At 34.7% G+C, this 17,318-nt stretch overlaps 2 protein-coding genes across 2 annotated transcripts; one reads left to right on the plus strand and one right to left on the minus strand.

Annotated features, from left to right (window-relative positions):
• Positions 1-6,229: 6,229 nt before the first annotated feature.
• LOC123692781 (juvenile hormone esterase-like) lies at positions 6,230-10,371 on the minus strand. The gene is made up of 5 exons (XM_045637571.1): positions 10,288-10,371; positions 9,465-9,575; positions 8,793-8,924; positions 7,210-8,516; positions 6,230-6,441 (listed from the first exon to the last, which is right to left on the minus strand). Exons 2-5 carry the CDS (start codon positions 9,540-9,542, stop codon positions 6,267-6,269), a joined length of 1,692 nt encoding a protein of 563 aa, XP_045493527.1. The 5' UTR covers positions 9,543-9,575; positions 10,288-10,371; the 3' UTR covers positions 6,230-6,266.
• Positions 10,372-14,919: 4,548 nt separating this feature from the next.
• On the plus strand, positions 14,920-16,513 carry LOC123692782 (cytochrome P450 6B5-like). Its single transcript, XM_045637572.1, has one exon. It carries the CDS (start codon positions 14,956-14,958, stop codon positions 16,456-16,458), a length of 1,503 nt encoding a protein of 500 aa, XP_045493528.1. The 5' UTR covers positions 14,920-14,955; the 3' UTR covers positions 16,459-16,513.
• Positions 16,514-17,318: the final 805 nt, after the last annotated feature.

A 17,318-nucleotide genomic window follows, 5' to 3' on the forward strand; every position in this document is an offset into this window, starting at 1 on the left:
CTAAGTCTGCTACGCAAGTGGGTTGCAATACTCACTTCAGTAATTATAGTCAAGACCTTGTTCCACTATCAAAATTGCGCTTGGATGGGAAGTGGTTGAATCTTTGGCAAGAGTCCAGCCGCACAAAAGGTAAATTCTATTGGGATATTCAGCCTACTATTCCACACAAACCGTGGTTTTTCCGTTTTCGCAAATTTGACAAACTAGTAACATCCACTATCTGTCGACTCCGCTTCGGCCATGCTTGTACTCCTGTCCACCTGGCGAAAATTAGAGTACGTGATCACTCTATTTGTGAGTGTGGATTGGATGAAGGTACTACTGACCACCTATTCTTTGAATGTACCAAGCTTCGTTCTTCATTACTGGACGTCCTCCCTCCTGAAATCCCTCGTCCCACAAATTTTAAATGTTTGTTGACATTAGTGCCTTCCAAATTTGTTGAAATTTTATCTAAATTTATTTCCTTTAACAAACTAAAGTATTAACCCCTTATTATATTTATAAACTATATTAGTGTATCCTGTAGTCTGTAATATATATAACCTGTATTGTCTTATGTGTTTGTTCTAGCCGCTCCAAGTTGATCAAAATTTCTGCATTTTCCCACTCAGTTCCAAATGTTAAATGTCACAACCGAACAAGTCTAACTGGCTGAAATTTGAATCCTGTCTCTCCCATATATACTGGACATTGGCGAAGTCCCTTTCTATTGGGTGGAGCCATTAATTAAGAGAAGAAGAAGAAGAAGACATTAGCGTACGATCCAATAGAATAAGCGTTCGCCAAGTTCTAATCCACTTGGCTACCTGTCGTTTATCGTATTCGTTAGGGCGTCAACGTTTGTAGAAAGAGAAACGCTATAAATCGTATGCCACTTGGCTAGGGGGGCTGGTAATTTTAATATGTTCTATGAATAGGGCCGTAATAGGAGATGATATAACCTAATACAGAGTTACCTGGAAATAACTACCACCGTAATAGGAAAACTACTCCTTTTTTTTAACCGGCTGAGGTAGTAGGGGGGAGGGGTCAAATTAAAATTATACTTATTTCTAGGTAAATTTTATACATAAAATATCCTTTAAGTTATGTCGTATTATATTTATAAACCCCCGATGCAAAAATATGGGTGATAAGTGTTTGACCGCTATGTGTGTGTATCTGTTTGTGCCACCGTAGCTCGCTAGCAGGTAATAACGTTCTACGACAACAAATCTCATCAATTTTGTCGATTATACTGCAAAAGCACTCGATAAAAAAAGACAGGTTGACGTAGCTTATTTTGATTTTAAAAAGGCTTTCGATCGCGTAAATAATGATGTTCTTTTATCGAAATTTTCTAAATTTGGTTTTACACCCAAGTTGATAAAATACTTCGCTAACTATTTTGACGGTCGCGTCCAATACGTCCAACTCGGACGTCTACGTTCCGATCCTTATTCCGTGCATTCTGGCGTAAGTCAGGGCAGCACTTTAGGACCTACTCATTTCTTGGTCATGGTAAATGACCTTCCTAATGTACTAAGATCAGCCCAATGTCTCATGTTCGCCGATGACTTAAAACTATTCTTAACTATCGAATCTCATTCCGATTGCTTATCTTTACAAAATGACATAATAAATTTGACTTCTTGGTGCCACGAAAATCAATTAGAATTTAATATTTCAAAATGCAACATAATGACATACACTCGCTCGCGTTCACCTATTGTATATCCATACAGCTTAGAAGGCACAACGCTGCGCAGAGTCGACCACATCCGCGATTTAGGAATACTTTTTGATAAAACTTTAACGTTTAATGAACATATTGAGGCTCTGTGTCAAAAAGCGTACAAATCCCTCGGCTTTATCGTACGGCAATCGGCGAGGTTTCAGGATAGAAAAACTGTCGTCGTATTGTACTCGGCCTACGTACGCAGTATATTGGAATACAACGCAATAATATGGAGCCCTCACGAAAAGAAATACACACTACTGCTCGAGAGGGTTCAAAGAAAGTTTGCTCGTTATTTGTATTTAAAACTTTACGGATATTATCCTTACATGTATCCATCTCTTTTTGTAATAGGCATGGTTGGCTTAAATTCACTTGAATTGAGACGAAAACTTGCTCTCATAATTCACTATTACTTATTATTAAATAATCGCGTCGACAATCCTGTCGCTTTGGGTATGTGCGGGTTGTGGGCGCCGCCTCCCGGCGTGTCGCTGCGCCGCCGGCCGCTGTTCGCGGAGGCCTGTGTGCGGACGCAGGCGGCCGGCACCGCTCCGACACACTCGGCCCTTCATCTGTTAAATCGTGTGCTGGCCTCCGATGCCACAATTGACATTTTTGCTAGTAGTATAAATACTGTCCTAGACCTCTGTATCAGGTACTTGGATGCACATTGAATGTAACTCCATTTTGTTTGTATTTTTGTTAACATATTGTTACTTAATTCTATGTATGCTTTGGTATTATTACTGTAAGTACAAAGAATGATTCTGTGTCAATAAATAAATAAATAAATAATCCGAATTAGATGATGTTTTTTTGTTAGGCAGCATATTTTCCGACGCTGGTTCTTAAATAAACTGTATCAAATCGGTTCATCCATTTATTGTACCTAGGTATATAGGGGTAAAAGTGGGAATGAGAATAACTAAAGTTGTCGAATATACTTTACTGATATTATATTAAATGAAAGTGAACGACCTATCAGTAAAAATAAGTCAAATTTTATCAAAATCGGTTCATCCATTTATTTGATATAGGTATAAAAGTGGTAGGTAATAAAAAAAGTGAATTTTGACTCAAGTGACATATGAAATGAAAGGGCATGACGTGTAAAGTATAATTAGACATATTTAATCAAAATCGGTTCATCCATTTACTATACCTATAAATAGGTATAAGTGGGAATGAAAGAAACGAATGTTGTCAAATATACCTTAGTGATATATCAAATGAATGTGCATAACGGGTGAATTACAATTAGTAATGTTTTATCGAAATCGGTTCATCCGTTTATTACATATAGGGCACTTTAGGGGTGACAGTGGTTAGATAAATAAACCAAATGGAGCATCAAACGATAGGATATGACGTGTACATATAGCCAGGTACAATTAGATAATATTATTTACATCATAATCGGTTCTGTCATTTACTAGGGATGGAAAGGGAAGGGTTGAAAGTCTGTGAAAGAAGAGGGGGATAGGGGAGCGAGAGGACAGCCACACCCTGGAAATTTTGAACTGTTCTCAAAGCCACATAGGCCTGGCCCTTGGCAATTTTTTTTCTTAAATATACCACTTCTTTTGCCACTGTGGTCCAAATTTATGCACGGTTACGGCCCAACTTAAAAGATGTCAAGGAGCAACAAACTTATAGATATCAATATGATGTAGGAATGTATTATGGAGGTAGAAGTAGGTCTCGCTCACTTGAAAATATTACATGAAAATAAGAAGCCGAAGTTTAAAATTAAAATAAAACCCAACGCAACGAAGGAAAAGGAATAAATAATTTTACAAACTTCCCGACGATCTTTAAAAATAAGTACCATAATAAAATATATATATTATATATATTATGATAATTATGGTATGGCAGCCCCGATGATTTGTTTTTTTTATTATATTTATTTTTAAAGATCTTCGGGAAGTTTGTGAAATTATTTATTCCTCTTTCTATGCACTTTTCTTCGTTGCGTTGAGTTTTTTTAATTTAATTTTTATTGAACGGTCTATACGGTTTAGTTACTGCAGGCGTGAGACAGGAAAGATAAGAGCGCTAAGACAAACGTCAAAACGCAAAGGAATAGAATCCGCTATCGATAATAATTGTCATAAGCGTTGTTTTGCTAAGGATTTGTTCACCCTACCAACGACGACGACGACCACGAACAAAATTTTCATCCAGTCGCAATTTAACAAAATTGTGCAAAACACAATTAAAAATCAATTATTAAAATTTCCAGTCGTTCTGGTGATTGGAATTTTTATTTTTGAGATCAATGATGAATGAAAAAATAGATTTTTTGTAGAAACAGTGGCTCCTAGAAAAAATGTATGTGAAGTTTTTTAAAGATAATTTTATAATCTACAATTTTGGTAAAAGTTAAGGAGGAAACGATTAACTTGCCGTCTCGGCGAATATCGCAAGAAACCTATTTTTCTATTAATAGTCCTCGAATTTTTTTTTCTTTCTGAGTCCCGGTATGACGGGAAATTTTAACATATTATTTTGAACCAATTTTGTCAGGATGAAAATTTTGGTCTTGGTCGTCGTCGTCGTTGGTGGTGTGACCGAACCATTACTAAAATATCATGAGCTTATGTCAAAAATTATCGATAGCAGTTTCTATTCCTTAGCGTTATTCTATTCTCTGACATTAGTCTCGGCCTGCTACTAATTTTTGTCATAAACTCATGATATTTTAGTAATGACGGCGATGACTACGACCAAAATTGTCCTCCAGACAAAATTAGTTCAAAATAAAATATTAAAATTTCCCGTCATACTGGTATTCGGAAAGAAAAACAATTCGAGGACAATTAATATAAAAATTGGTACCTTTTACCAAAATTGTAGATCATAATATTATCTACAAAAAACTTCAAATACATTTTTTTTCTAGGAGCCACCGTTTCTACGAAAAATCTATTTTTTCATTCATTGATCTCAAAAAAAAATTTCCAAGCACCAGAACGACAGGTAATTTTAATTTTTTATTCTAATTGTGTTTTGCACAATTTTATTAAATTGCGACTGGATGAAAATTTTGTTCGTGGTCGTCGTCGTCGTTGGTAGGGTGAACAAATCCTTAGCAAAACATACGCTTATGTCAATTAGTATCTATCGATAGCGGATTCTATTCCTTTACGTTTTGACGTTTGTCTCGGCACTCAGTTGCTGCACAATATATTGTCAAAAGCATCCATACAAGGAAGGAAGGTAAATAAATTTGCTCCTCTCCCTCCTGGTGCCTAAAAAATAATATGACATAATTTAAAATAAATTTTACGTAGAAAATTAATTAGGCATTTATTTTTTTATTTTTAGATCAGTTTAGTATTTAAATTTTACTAACAGTTCTTTTAATTATTTATGTTAGGACGTGTTTATTCAATAAAAGTTAAGTAGTAGGTAACTACTATGCAGTCACTATTCCACGCGGACGAAGTCGCGGGCACAGCTAGTTCTAAATAAATTTGGGCAAGTTATTTCATTGATAATTCCAAAGTGACATACAGAAAGACAAAAGATACCATATATTGTTCCTACACATTCGTATGCATATTTAATTGTATAGGTACAGGAAAATCACTTACATTTCTTATCTCCGAGTGAAAACATGATATACTAGACACGTATATGAGGATACAAATGATTTTGTTTTTGTTAAACATTTTCCTCTAGACATAACAACACACGAATACTGAATGAGAAATATTTATGAAGGAACCCGTTATTATATGTAGTGGAGGAGGTAAAAGGTACCGGCTTAAGTATAAACGATTTGAAGGCGAGTAGTTTGTCTGTGGTAGACTGCATTAACCGACTTCAAAAAAAAGGAGGAGGTTCTCAATTCAGCCGGTATTTTTTTTTATGTATGTACACCGATTACTCCGAGGTTTCTGAACCAATTTACGTGATTCTTTTTTTGTTCGATGCAGGATGGTGTCGAATTGGTCCCATAAAAATTTTATTCGGATAGGCCCAGTAGTTTTTATATTATGATAATTGGAGAGCGATGAAACATTATCATGACATAGTGCTGATTTGATGATGGAATCGGAAGGTGGCCATGGGAACTCAGTAATATATTGACTCAACTTTATCGAGTTTAGGCTCGTTTGATTCGTGTTGAAAAATACACTAAAAAATATTATTTAGATGTATATTGTTAGGAAAAGCTTTACAGAATTATTATATTATACAGTTCTAGTATCTCATAGCTTTCTTTCAGCCCGAATCATATCATTTTTAAGGCTAGACACACCCGAAAAGGGCAGAAATTCAAATTTTTATAAAATTCTCTATTTTGTAAAGAGTAATAAGAACAAGTCATCCATAGCTATAAATATAGGTATGCTAATTTATGTAAGAAACTATAAATAAATATAATTCAATTATAGTCGAATTCCATCACAATTAAATTACATTGCCGAATAACAAATCCATACAGTATTAAATCAGTTCATTACTATTGATGATACTGAATAAAACACAATCCAATTGAATTTCAAACATTTATTCACATTCTACATTATGCTTATTGTCCAATATGCGGCAGACCGGCCTCTTTGTAGATCTGGTCCCAGAACTCCATTCGCCGCTGATCCGCGAACCTCCCGACGGAGTATTTGTCTTGTATGTTGAAGTATTCCTTGCCTGCTGGCGTGTACGGCAGCCAGTTTACTCCCAGACTGCCATCGGGAGTAGGGTTACTGCAATGATAAGAAATAAGAAGTTAATAACTATGCGTAGACTCTACGGGTAGTATAATCGATCTATTAAGTGAAGTCGACGCAAATTCTGGACCCAAGATTTTAAGATGTTCAGCATTTTCCGTGAGCCATTTTTTTATTTGAGCAAGTTAAATAAGTTATCTGGATGGAGTATTTTACGTCCTCGCGTGACGCGTCATCTACTGTACCAGCGGTTCTTGATAATTATATTATTAGACAGTTAAATTCTTTAAGCGGATGACGAATTTGTTCTAGGGTAATACCAGATGGTTACACTCATTCATATTAGTTTCACGTAATTATACCACACACTTGAAAACCACAATAGGCAGAACATTTTGTATAGTTCCATTATTCACAAGCAAATAGTTTTTTTCAATATATTATGATGACTGTTATAATATTACGATTAACCCATTGAGCCCCAAGCGGCCCGATCGGTCCACGAGACAATAGATTTTCTATTGTGTCTGTGGTTCCGGGGCCTGAGTTAGACGCATATTAAAGTTCACGTCTATGTTACTAAAGTGAAAAATTTTTTTACAATATCAATAAGATTTTGCCTAGAGTAGGATGTATTGCTTTAATACGGATTATAGTATGCATTTTGATCTCGACGGTCAACCTTATGTGAGACTAGCCAATTGCGCAGAAGCTAATACATTGACGCCATCGATCTTTCTCCGATTACCATAATGCAAAGCCAGAAATTGATATGTTCATCGTAATAAATTAAAGTTTTCTTACCCATATTTAGCAAAATCAGTCCATAGCTTGGTCACTTCATACGCAATATCTCTCAGCTTCGGTTGGTTGTCATATGCCTCCTTGTTAAGGTTATTATAAAAGAGATAGAACAAGTCATCAGCATGACTAACTCCTGGCAAGTCTTTGTAAGAGGAGTATCTCTTGATTATATTTAAGTCGGTTTCATAGTTGAATTTATACATGTATACTGGAGCGTTCAATTTGCTATAGAGATAAGCAAATCTGTGTGTGTTGTACGCGAAATTTGTATCCGTTAAAATATCACGGACTATATCAGGGTTTTCTTTTGATATGCTTCTATCTCCTGCATAGAATTTCTGAATCCTGTCACCAAATTCTAAAGCTTTTTCCTTTGAGACAGCTTCAACGATTTGCCTTGGCACGAAATATGTTACATTGTTATTTTTAACGTCTAGTTTTTTTATTTCTTCAGATATAACTGATATGCCCTCGCCGGAATTGTAACCCAACATTATCGGTACTTTATTTGACACTTTTCCATTGACCATTTTCTGTACTGGATCTTCGTCTATAAATGCTTGAACATTTTTATAATGTTTTTCAAGAACAGGGATGAATTGTTCAGGGAAGCCTCGATATATCTCTTCCTCCGTCATTGTTTTTTCAGTAAGGTTAGTTAGATTAAGAGCTGGTAAGCCTCTCAAGAAGTGTAACAATTCTCCAACATCATTTGTATCCTTGCCCAATAGTTTGGCTGCTCTAAAAGCTCTCTCTTTCATTCCTCTAGCTTGAGCCCAGTCTTCGAAGCATGTACCGCTCTGAGCGATGACTTTATTAAACAATCCCCTGGCTGTTGGAGACAGCATAAGATACGTAACGGAGGACCCGCCTGAACTTTCTCCAAATATAGTAATGTTATCTGGATCACCGCCAAATTTAGCGATGTTCTCTTTGATCCATCTCAGCGCCTTTACTGTGTCCTTTATACCCCCGCTTCCTGGTACATCTGGGGTGTCAACAGAAAGGAATCCTAGTAACTCCAGTCTATAGTTAATAGTGGCTAGAATCACGTTATGTTCCAGTAAGAGATCTGGAGAAAACGTGTCTGAATTACCGGATCCTGACATATAGGAACCACCGTGAATGAATACCATTACTGGTATTTTGGCTTCTGGTTTCAAAGACTTTGTGTATATGTTGACAAATAGACATTGTTCACTGCCTTCTATGTATTGTGAGATGGTAAAGTCATATTGGGTGCACACAGGACCATGTTGAGAGGCATCCCGGATGCCATTCCATGGTTTTGGTGGTAATGAGTCAGACTGTAAATAAAAACATTAATTAAGATAATGAAAGATAAAGAAATTGGCACAAAAATATTTTTATCGGAGGATGTCTACCTTTTTATTATTTACCAACCAGATAAGGTATGATGAGTGGGTACGTGTTTACAAGTAAAATATGGTTTTGTTGTTTTATCAAACCGTTATTTCCTCTTTTTAAAATAATGCATATATTATTATTTGCTTCTAAAGAAAGGAATTCTACATGGGCAAAATATATAAAATATCCTTAATTTGATACAAAAAGGTCCTTACTTCAAACCTGTGTTCTCCAACCGGCGCTTCGGCGTATGGTATACCTTTGAAACTATAATATGATGAGCCGTCATATATGGTCCCGATTGTGCCTCTGATTTTACCCTCTCTTAATGTCACTATAGGCTTTTGCTGAAAATAAAAAATATAGGTACTTAGTACTTACTATAAATATACTGCTGATAACAATATAGTTCATTGAGTTCAAGGTGAAGTATCGAAAATGCAAGTGCATATTTTTATGTCAACAAAATAAAGTGAATTTAAATGGCTCGAACATAAGGCAACGTAAAACGTAAGGCATGTGTGTATCCATTAAATATAAGAAGTTATTAGTAGTTATGTAGGCACAATAGGCATTAGCATTTGATGTTTGGAAAAAAGAATATTTTTGAATTTTCTACGAAATCGGTGCTGCGGTTAATAGCAGTTTGATACATACCAGGCAGACATGCGTATATCGTCTTGTATTTATTATATGACGTATTGGTTACTTTTTACTGTTAAATCTTTGATAAAATTCTAAAAATTCTTGCGATTCCGTTATCTTTATAGGATTTTAATGTTTTTGCTAGGTGTAACCATTTAACGCATACGTGTAATTGCTATAAATATATGGAAGGCGCAACTTTTTCCACAAAAATAGTAAAACGTTTGAAAAAAAAAACTTACCTGTTTGTCCTTACTGCGATAGCACACTACAACTGCAATACAAAACGCCAAAATGGCGATTATTTTTGCGCCCGCCATTTTTGTTATGGCGCGACAAAGAACGATGCGACACTGAGGAATATTTATAGATGAGTCGGTTATTATACCTGTTTTCCTGTATAGATTAATACGATGTCTCGAGACATAGGTTTTTCGCTAGTGATTTTCTATGAGGAAAATGTTTGTTATTGTTTATGAACAATATGGACCACCGTGTACCTAACTGTAACATAAAGATAATATTGACAATGGTCAAGGTTACAAATAGAATTCGTTATGTGTGAAAGAAAGTCGGTACATTTATGTGTTTATATTGTTGGAGTCTGGAGACTTGGAGTTTAAATACAGTATATTTATATTTTTAGGATTCCGAACGAAAAGCGGAACCTTAGTTACCTATAGGCTATAATGTAACAGCTTGTTATTTTTTTTTAATAGGATTTTAGTTTACTCTGGTTTTTGGCTCTATCTAATTTGGTGATCCGAACTCTTATCAAAAATCTACTGTGATTGGTATGCACAGTATATAGTCTACATAATATGTATATACAGGGTGCCACAGAAGTGATGTACTTATATATGTACTTTGTATTTATATTATTTTATCTACGTAACCTACTTTTATGTATGTATGTATATGTATGTATGTGTATGTAGGTTTATGTATATATGTATATGCATGTAGGTATATTATGGATGTATATATGTTCTCTGTGTTTATACTATTTTATTTATGTATTTTAAACTTTATAAATGCACCTCTTGCCCATAAACTAATACTTACACTGTTTTTCCTTGACCACCAGGTTGTCTGGAAGAGATCGCTGTCTTAGCGATAAGACCGCCTGTTGTGCTCAACTGTGTCTATTTATTTTATATATTTACTCTTGTAATTTTTTTTAACTTATTGGTGCACAATAAAGTATTTTTGTTTGTTTTTTGTTTGAAGTGAGGATGGTTTTCAAATGTGTTTATAATTTCGTTAAAACGAAGCACTATAGAAATTTTAATAAAATTTAATGTAAGTAAGCGATATTTTCTTGGTACGATATTTTTTTACTTGTTTAAAAAACGGAATTATTCAGGCATTTGGATTAATATGCAAATAATTTTATATCAGAGATGTACAACTGTCAGTGTAAAGTAAAAACAATTGATCGGTGGTTTAATTGCATATCATTTGATATAGTTACAATATGAGCTCATATATCATATCTTATAGGTTATATATACAGACAGACTATTTTTCCTCCTTAACCCGAGGTATGCCAACTCGATTGCATATAATAACGGTATCCATTATTAACATTTCTCATTCAGAGTTTATCTGTTGTTATGTCTACAGGAAAATGTTTAATAAAAACAAAATCATTTGTATCTTCTTATACGTGTCTAGTACATCATGTTTTCACTCGGACATAAGAAATGTAAGTGTTTTACCTTCGACTGACCGGTTGGCTTGGTTGGTAGTGGACCTGCCCTCCAAGCCAGAGGTCGTGGCTTCGATTCCCAACCGGGGCAAATATTTGTGTGATGAACATAGATGTTTGCTCTGTGTCTGGATGTTAAATACCTATATATAAATTTATTTAAAATTATTTATTATGTATGCTATCAGCCATTGGTTTCGAGCCAAGCGAAAGCTTAGTATGGGATCAGATCGTGCCGTGTGTTAAAATTGTCTTCAAATATTTATTTTATTAATGTTTAACAACAAACAAACAATAGAACTTTTAGTTATAGGAACATCCTGTATATGGTGCCTTTTTTATAGTTATTTGATTTTCTGTCTGTCGTGTAAATATATTTAACTGAATTTCTATGCTATGTCTGTTAAATATTCTGTGGATATCCAGAACATTATTTTCCATTATTATCCAGAACAGAATGGAGTGTCTTTAACAATATATGAAAAACTATGAATATTAAATAACATACTACATATATTTCCACATTTAAAAATACATTTTCCTTTTCAGAAGAGACCCATAGTAACAGTTACTGATGGCAAGATAGAGGGCACGGTCGAAAGGATTTATGATGGATCCCGATATTATAGTTTTAAAGGAATACCATATGCTGAAGCTCCTGTTGGAAAGCACAGGTTTGAGGTACTGTCTGTAGTTATCAATAGGTTGTAGGTGAATTTTAAAAATGATTTGAAATTTACCAGACCCTTTGCAACAATTAAACTTAAAATCCACCAGAGGGTTATAGTGCCATTATTGGTTTAGTAAATTATCATTTATCGTAGCTACCATACATATTCATAATGCTGATATTTGATTACATGCGATTTTTTCAGGCACCACTACCAGTCAAACCGTGGCACGGTATTCGTGATGCCGCACAGCATGGACCTGTATGTACACAAGTTAATTTAAAATCTTCTCAGTCAATTGGAAGCGAACAATGTTTATTCCTGAATGTCTATACTAAATCTCTAGATACAATGTCCAAAATACCGGTGATGGTGTTTATTCATGGAGGTTCCTATGACCAGGGATCAGGCAACTCCGATATGTACTCACCAGATCTTATCATACAACATGACGTCATACTGGTAACTATTAACTACAGATTGGAACTTTTAGGTTATATCTCTTTAGACATACCCGAAGTACCAGGTAATGCGGGAATGAGAGATCAGGTCATGGCCCTTCGCTGGGTAAAAGAAAACATTATTATATTTGGCGGTGATCCTGATAACATCACCATATTTGGGCAAAGCTCTGCAGGGACGGCTGTCACGTATCTTATATTATCACCGATGGCTCAGGGATTGTTCCATAAAGCTATAGCACAGAGTGGAGTTTCTCTGCAGGACTGGGCTCAAGGGAGGGACATGGTACAGAGAGCGTTTAGAGCAGGTGAAGTACTAGGAAAAAAGACAAATGATGTCGGGGAATTATTGGAATTTCTTCGCAGTCTACCAGCTGGCAATCTCACAAACCTTAATAGCAAGACATCGACTCAAGATGAAAGATATAGAGATTTGGGTCCAAAATTTGTTCCAGTTGTAGAAGCTAAATTTCCTAATGTTCAGCCATTTATAAACGAGGATCCTGTGTTACTTCTTGCGCATGGTAACACGAGAAAAGTACCACTTATGCTTGGGTATAATTCTGGGGATGGTATAAAATCAATTTCCAGAGAATTATTAAGATTGAACATAAGTAATATAAATCCTTCATACCTTGTACCTAGTATATTAGCTGATAGACTTTCTGAAGAGCAGATAATACAAGTTGGAGAAAGAATAAAAAGATTCTATGTTGGCAATGGGAATTTTAGTCAAGATCATCCTGAAAGTATACGAGATATGGCCACTGATTTACATTTTGCATACAATGTCCATAGATTTGCTTATCTATACAGTAGTCAGCAAGTACCAGTATACATGTATAGATTTAACTTCGATACTGATTTGAACATAGCTAAAAAAATGACGCCATTTAAAAATCTAGAAGGCGCCAGTCACGCAGATGACCTATTTTACTTGTTTTACAATTCGTTGAATAAAAACATTATTGATAGTGATACGAAATTGAGAAAATATACTTATGATATTACCAAAATGTGGACCGATTTCGCCAAAACTGGGTAAGTTAATAGTATCTTTAGTTCTGAATCTTAAAATTTACTATAGTTTCAAAATAGTGTTTTCTTCTTAAATATCTTCCTTCTGTTTTAACAAACAAAACTTTTAAAAAATTTGCGCAATTGGTCGAGCCTTTCTCGAGTTTACGCTTAGCAATACATTTTGACATTCATTTAATTACAGTAACCCCACATCCGATGGCAGTCTGGGTGAAAACTGGCTGCCGTACACGCCAGCAGACAAGGAATACTTTAACATACAAGACAAATACTCCGTCGGGAGGTTCGTGGACCAGCGGCGAATGGAGTTCTGGGACCAGATCTACAAAGAGGCCGATCTGCCGCATATTGGACAATAAGCTTAATGTACAATGTGAATAAATGTTTGAAATTCAATTGGATTGTGTTTCATTGACTAACGTTAAATAGTGATGCCCTCATTTTGTAAATGTGGTATTGGACCTCGCTATGACTACTTGATACTATAATTTCATATTTAGTTTAATAGGTAGCTTTTTAATGAAATGCTCCATACATAAGAAATTTTTAAATAATAGAAAAAATGTGATCCAGAGGCGGGATTTTTCTACCTATTCTTTAAAAATTACTTACTTGACATTACACATAAAAATTACTTAGTTGCATTTTCTCAACAGTATCAGAAGGTCTATAAATAGCTAAATATTTATTGTTTTATGTTCATTAACCCATTGAGCCCCCAGCGGCCCGATCGGTCCACGACACAATAGATTTTCTATTGTCTGTGATTCCGGGGGCTGAGTTATTAAATATGAAATAATTTTCGTTTCGACTCATCCGAGAACGAGTTTTGTCAAGGTGATAGCGTTGTTTATTTCTTTCTTTTTTTCCTGCTTCGGCAATTTAAAAAGCATGTGTCAATACTGACCTATAGTACTTATTTACGTTTTGGATTGCGAACATAAATTATATAAAGTAATAAAAACCCGCATAGTTCCCGTTCCCGTGGGATTTCCGGGATTGTGTCATTTTCCCGGGATAAAAAGTAGCCTATGTCCTTTCTCGGGTATCAAAATATCTCTATACCAAATTTCATGCAAATTGGTTCAGTAGTTTAAGGCGTGATTGAGTAACAGACAGACAGAAAGAGTTACTTTCGCATTTATAATATTAATAATAATTTATTATAGTATGGATTAGATAGTTATTTAGATAGTTATTTATAGTATGTTGTCGATTGTCAAAGGTTAATAATAATACTTTTAAAAATCAAATTTGCCCTTTTAACCGTGTTAATTACAGTTTGATAAGACACGTGGAAATATTATCATAATGTTCTAAGTTACTTACTTCAATTAGGTATTTAAATTACTTTAAATTGATTCTTGTTTGAAGTGTCACTTGAAGATGCAGCTGATAATAAGGAATGTTTGGAATCAACGACGTCTAATAACGTTGTTCATCTAATGACGTTATTGTTTCGAATATTATTGAGTGGTGCATGAGTGTTGTCCACTTGGCACTTTGTTTATCATAAGTATAACATTTTAACTCTATTTAGGTACTGATCAAGACAAGATAGACAGAGATGTCTAAATTGTTAATTAAGTTCATAGAAGCTGTCTTAAAAGTGAAAATTATTTGTCATGGAACTTATTTTTACGGCAATTGACCGCGATCACGCTTGGTCGTAAGCGTAGATGCGGTCACGAACTTCAGGGCAACCTAATATGTTCATATCCAATATTAAAATAAGCGTGCACTCGATGCTTATTTATTTAAGTACATTATCTCTAAAGATAACACTAGAGTGTGTCATTAATATAAATACGCCATAAAATCAGTATTAACACATCCATCGAAGAAAACATTCATGTATAACATGATCGTGTTACTGCTTGCATTTATAATAACAGTTTTATGTTTTATTTATCTTACTGGAAGATACAATGAATTCTATTGGAAAAGGAGAAATGTCGCGTTTTACAAGAAGAATAAAGTTATGGGAGTGTTTTGGGGCTTTCTAACAAAGGACAAAGCAATTTTCGAAAACTTATGGGAAGTTTACAAGGAGCATCCTAATGAACCCGCTATTGGCCTCGGATCTATTCTAACACCTACTTTATACGTAACTCATCCAAAGAATGTTCAACATGTGTTGATTACGGATTTCAACTCCTTTAACCACAGAGGACTGGATGTCAACAAAGATGACCTATTAGCGGATAATATCCTTTTCATGGACGGAAATCGCTGGAAGCTAATGCGTCAACATATGACTCCCCTTTTCACGACAACAAAGCTGAAGTCCATGTACTATATAATTGATAAAAGTGCCATAGATTTTGTAACACATTTGAAAGAAAATGCAGTTTTATTAAAAGGTGATGCTTTCAATACTATTTCTTCGTTTTGCTGTGCTGCGATAGGAGCCGCTGTATTTGGTGTAGGCACAAAGTCCATCTTCGATTCGCCTTTTCTTCAAATGTCACAGAATGCTTTCAAATCATCATTCAAATTAAATCTCAAATTCTCTCTCGGACATTTGTGTAATCCTCTGTTTAATTTGCTGGGCATATCGATGTTTAAAGACTTCGAGGATCTTATCATTAATGCAATTAAAAGAGTGATACGTGAGCGGGAAGCTGATAACGTGAAGAGACACGACTTTGCTGATGTGTGTGTGTCCTTGAAAAATGCGGGAACAATGGTGGATAAGGATTCAAATGAACAATTAGAACCTACAGATGAACTATTGGCAGCTCAAGCTTTCTTCTTCTACACAGCTGGCGTGGAACCTATTGCTACTGTTATATTCAATAGTCTATTGGAATTAGGTAGACATCCAGAATATTTAGCTAAAGTTCACAATGAGATAGACGAAGCATTCAAACTACATGGTTCGATGAATTATGATGCCATAGGTAGTATGAAAGTGCTGGACATGGTTGTGAATGAATCAATGAGAATTCACACACCCGTGGGCTATGTGACGAGAAAATGCGTGAAGGATACTGTTCTTCCAATTGGCAATATTAAAATCGACAAGGGAACTAAGATTTTCGTACCAATATTTGAGCTACACCATGATGCTAAATATTATCCTGACCCAGAAGTTTTCGACCCAGAAAGGTTCTCTGCTGAAAATAAGCACAAAATAGCTGATATAACCTATTTGCCTTTTGGGAGGGGGAATAGAGTATGTCTAGGAGCAAGATATGGTATTCTGCAGTTGAAGGCCGGCTTAGTACATTTACTACGAAATTTCACAGTAAAGACAATCATTCTGGAAGAAGGGATGAAGTACAGTCAACAGCAGTTTCAAGTTAGATTGAGTAATTTCGATCTAGAGTTTATACCAAGGAATAATGCTTGATTCGTCTATAGAAAAAGAAAAATTTAGTTAATTAAAATAAAACTATTCAAAAACATGTAGTATAATTTTATTTACAAAAATACAAATAAATATCAAAATCTCGGTACATTTTACAAATAGTTATTGTGACTGACATAAATAACATTGAATTTTTACTGTTGTACCACTATATTGTACAAATCACATGTCACAAGATCATGGAAATAAAATGTATATTGTATATATTTCCGTGCACAAGGTACATAATTAAATTATTTACTAACTATACCTAAATGACCGATATTATTGTTTGTTTAGGAATATTGACTTATATTGATGTCATTGTACTGTAAGCTTATTAAAATATTTATACAAATAAAAAAATATTTATTTTTGAAGTGAAACTTCTTTAGGCTGTTTAGAGTAAAATTTCAAGGTCGCGTCATGTCAATACCGTCACGTCATGGATTAACGCGACGATTTTGGCATCTTTGAATCTTGCCAAAGAAGTTTCACTTCTGACACGTGTGCTCGGCACACACGCTCTTTTTATTGTCAAAATCAGTGCTAAATAAAGTTTAAATTATTATCGATACAAATAATATTTGGCACCGAGTTCGAATATTTATATAAAAACTAAGAAGTTATTATCTATCTTTTGAAAAGAAGAAGTTATTGTCTTTTGTGAAAATCTAAATGGTAATAGGATATTTTAGTTTGTGAGTACTTACTTATACATATTATATTTTTACATTGAACTTTCATACATGGCCCTGTTTGTATTGTACATGTTTGCTTTTTTAAATTACGAGCAAAATTTTCAAGATGTCTTAAAATATTAAATTAGTTAAGTAAATATGTCGTTATTACTGCTAAACAAC

This window comes from Colias croceus, chromosome 6 (genome assembly GCF_905220415.1).
Source record: "Colias croceus chromosome 6, ilColCroc2.1".
Lineage (NCBI taxonomy): Eukaryota > Metazoa > Arthropoda > Insecta > Lepidoptera > Pieridae > Colias > Colias croceus.

What these genes read in the sequence shown, in the direction of transcription:
- LOC123692782 (XM_045637572.1), top strand. Translation starts at nt 14,956, where the DNA reads ATGTATAACATGATCGTGTTACTGCTTGCATTTATAATAACAGTTTTA.
- LOC123692781 (XM_045637571.1), bottom strand. Translation starts at nt 9,542, where the DNA reads ATGGCGGGCGCAAAAATAATCGCCATTTTGGCGTTTTGTATTGCAGTT. An exon ending in ATCGCAGTAAGGACAAACAG is followed by an intron (nt 8,925 to 9,464) that starts GTAAGTTTTTTT and finishes TTTTATTTTCAG; the next exon opens with CAAAAGCCTATAGTGACATT. An exon ending in ACTGATTTTGCTAAATATGG is followed by an intron (nt 6,442 to 7,209) that starts GTAAGAAAACTT and finishes TTATCATTGCAG; the next exon opens with TAACCCTACTCCCGATGGCA.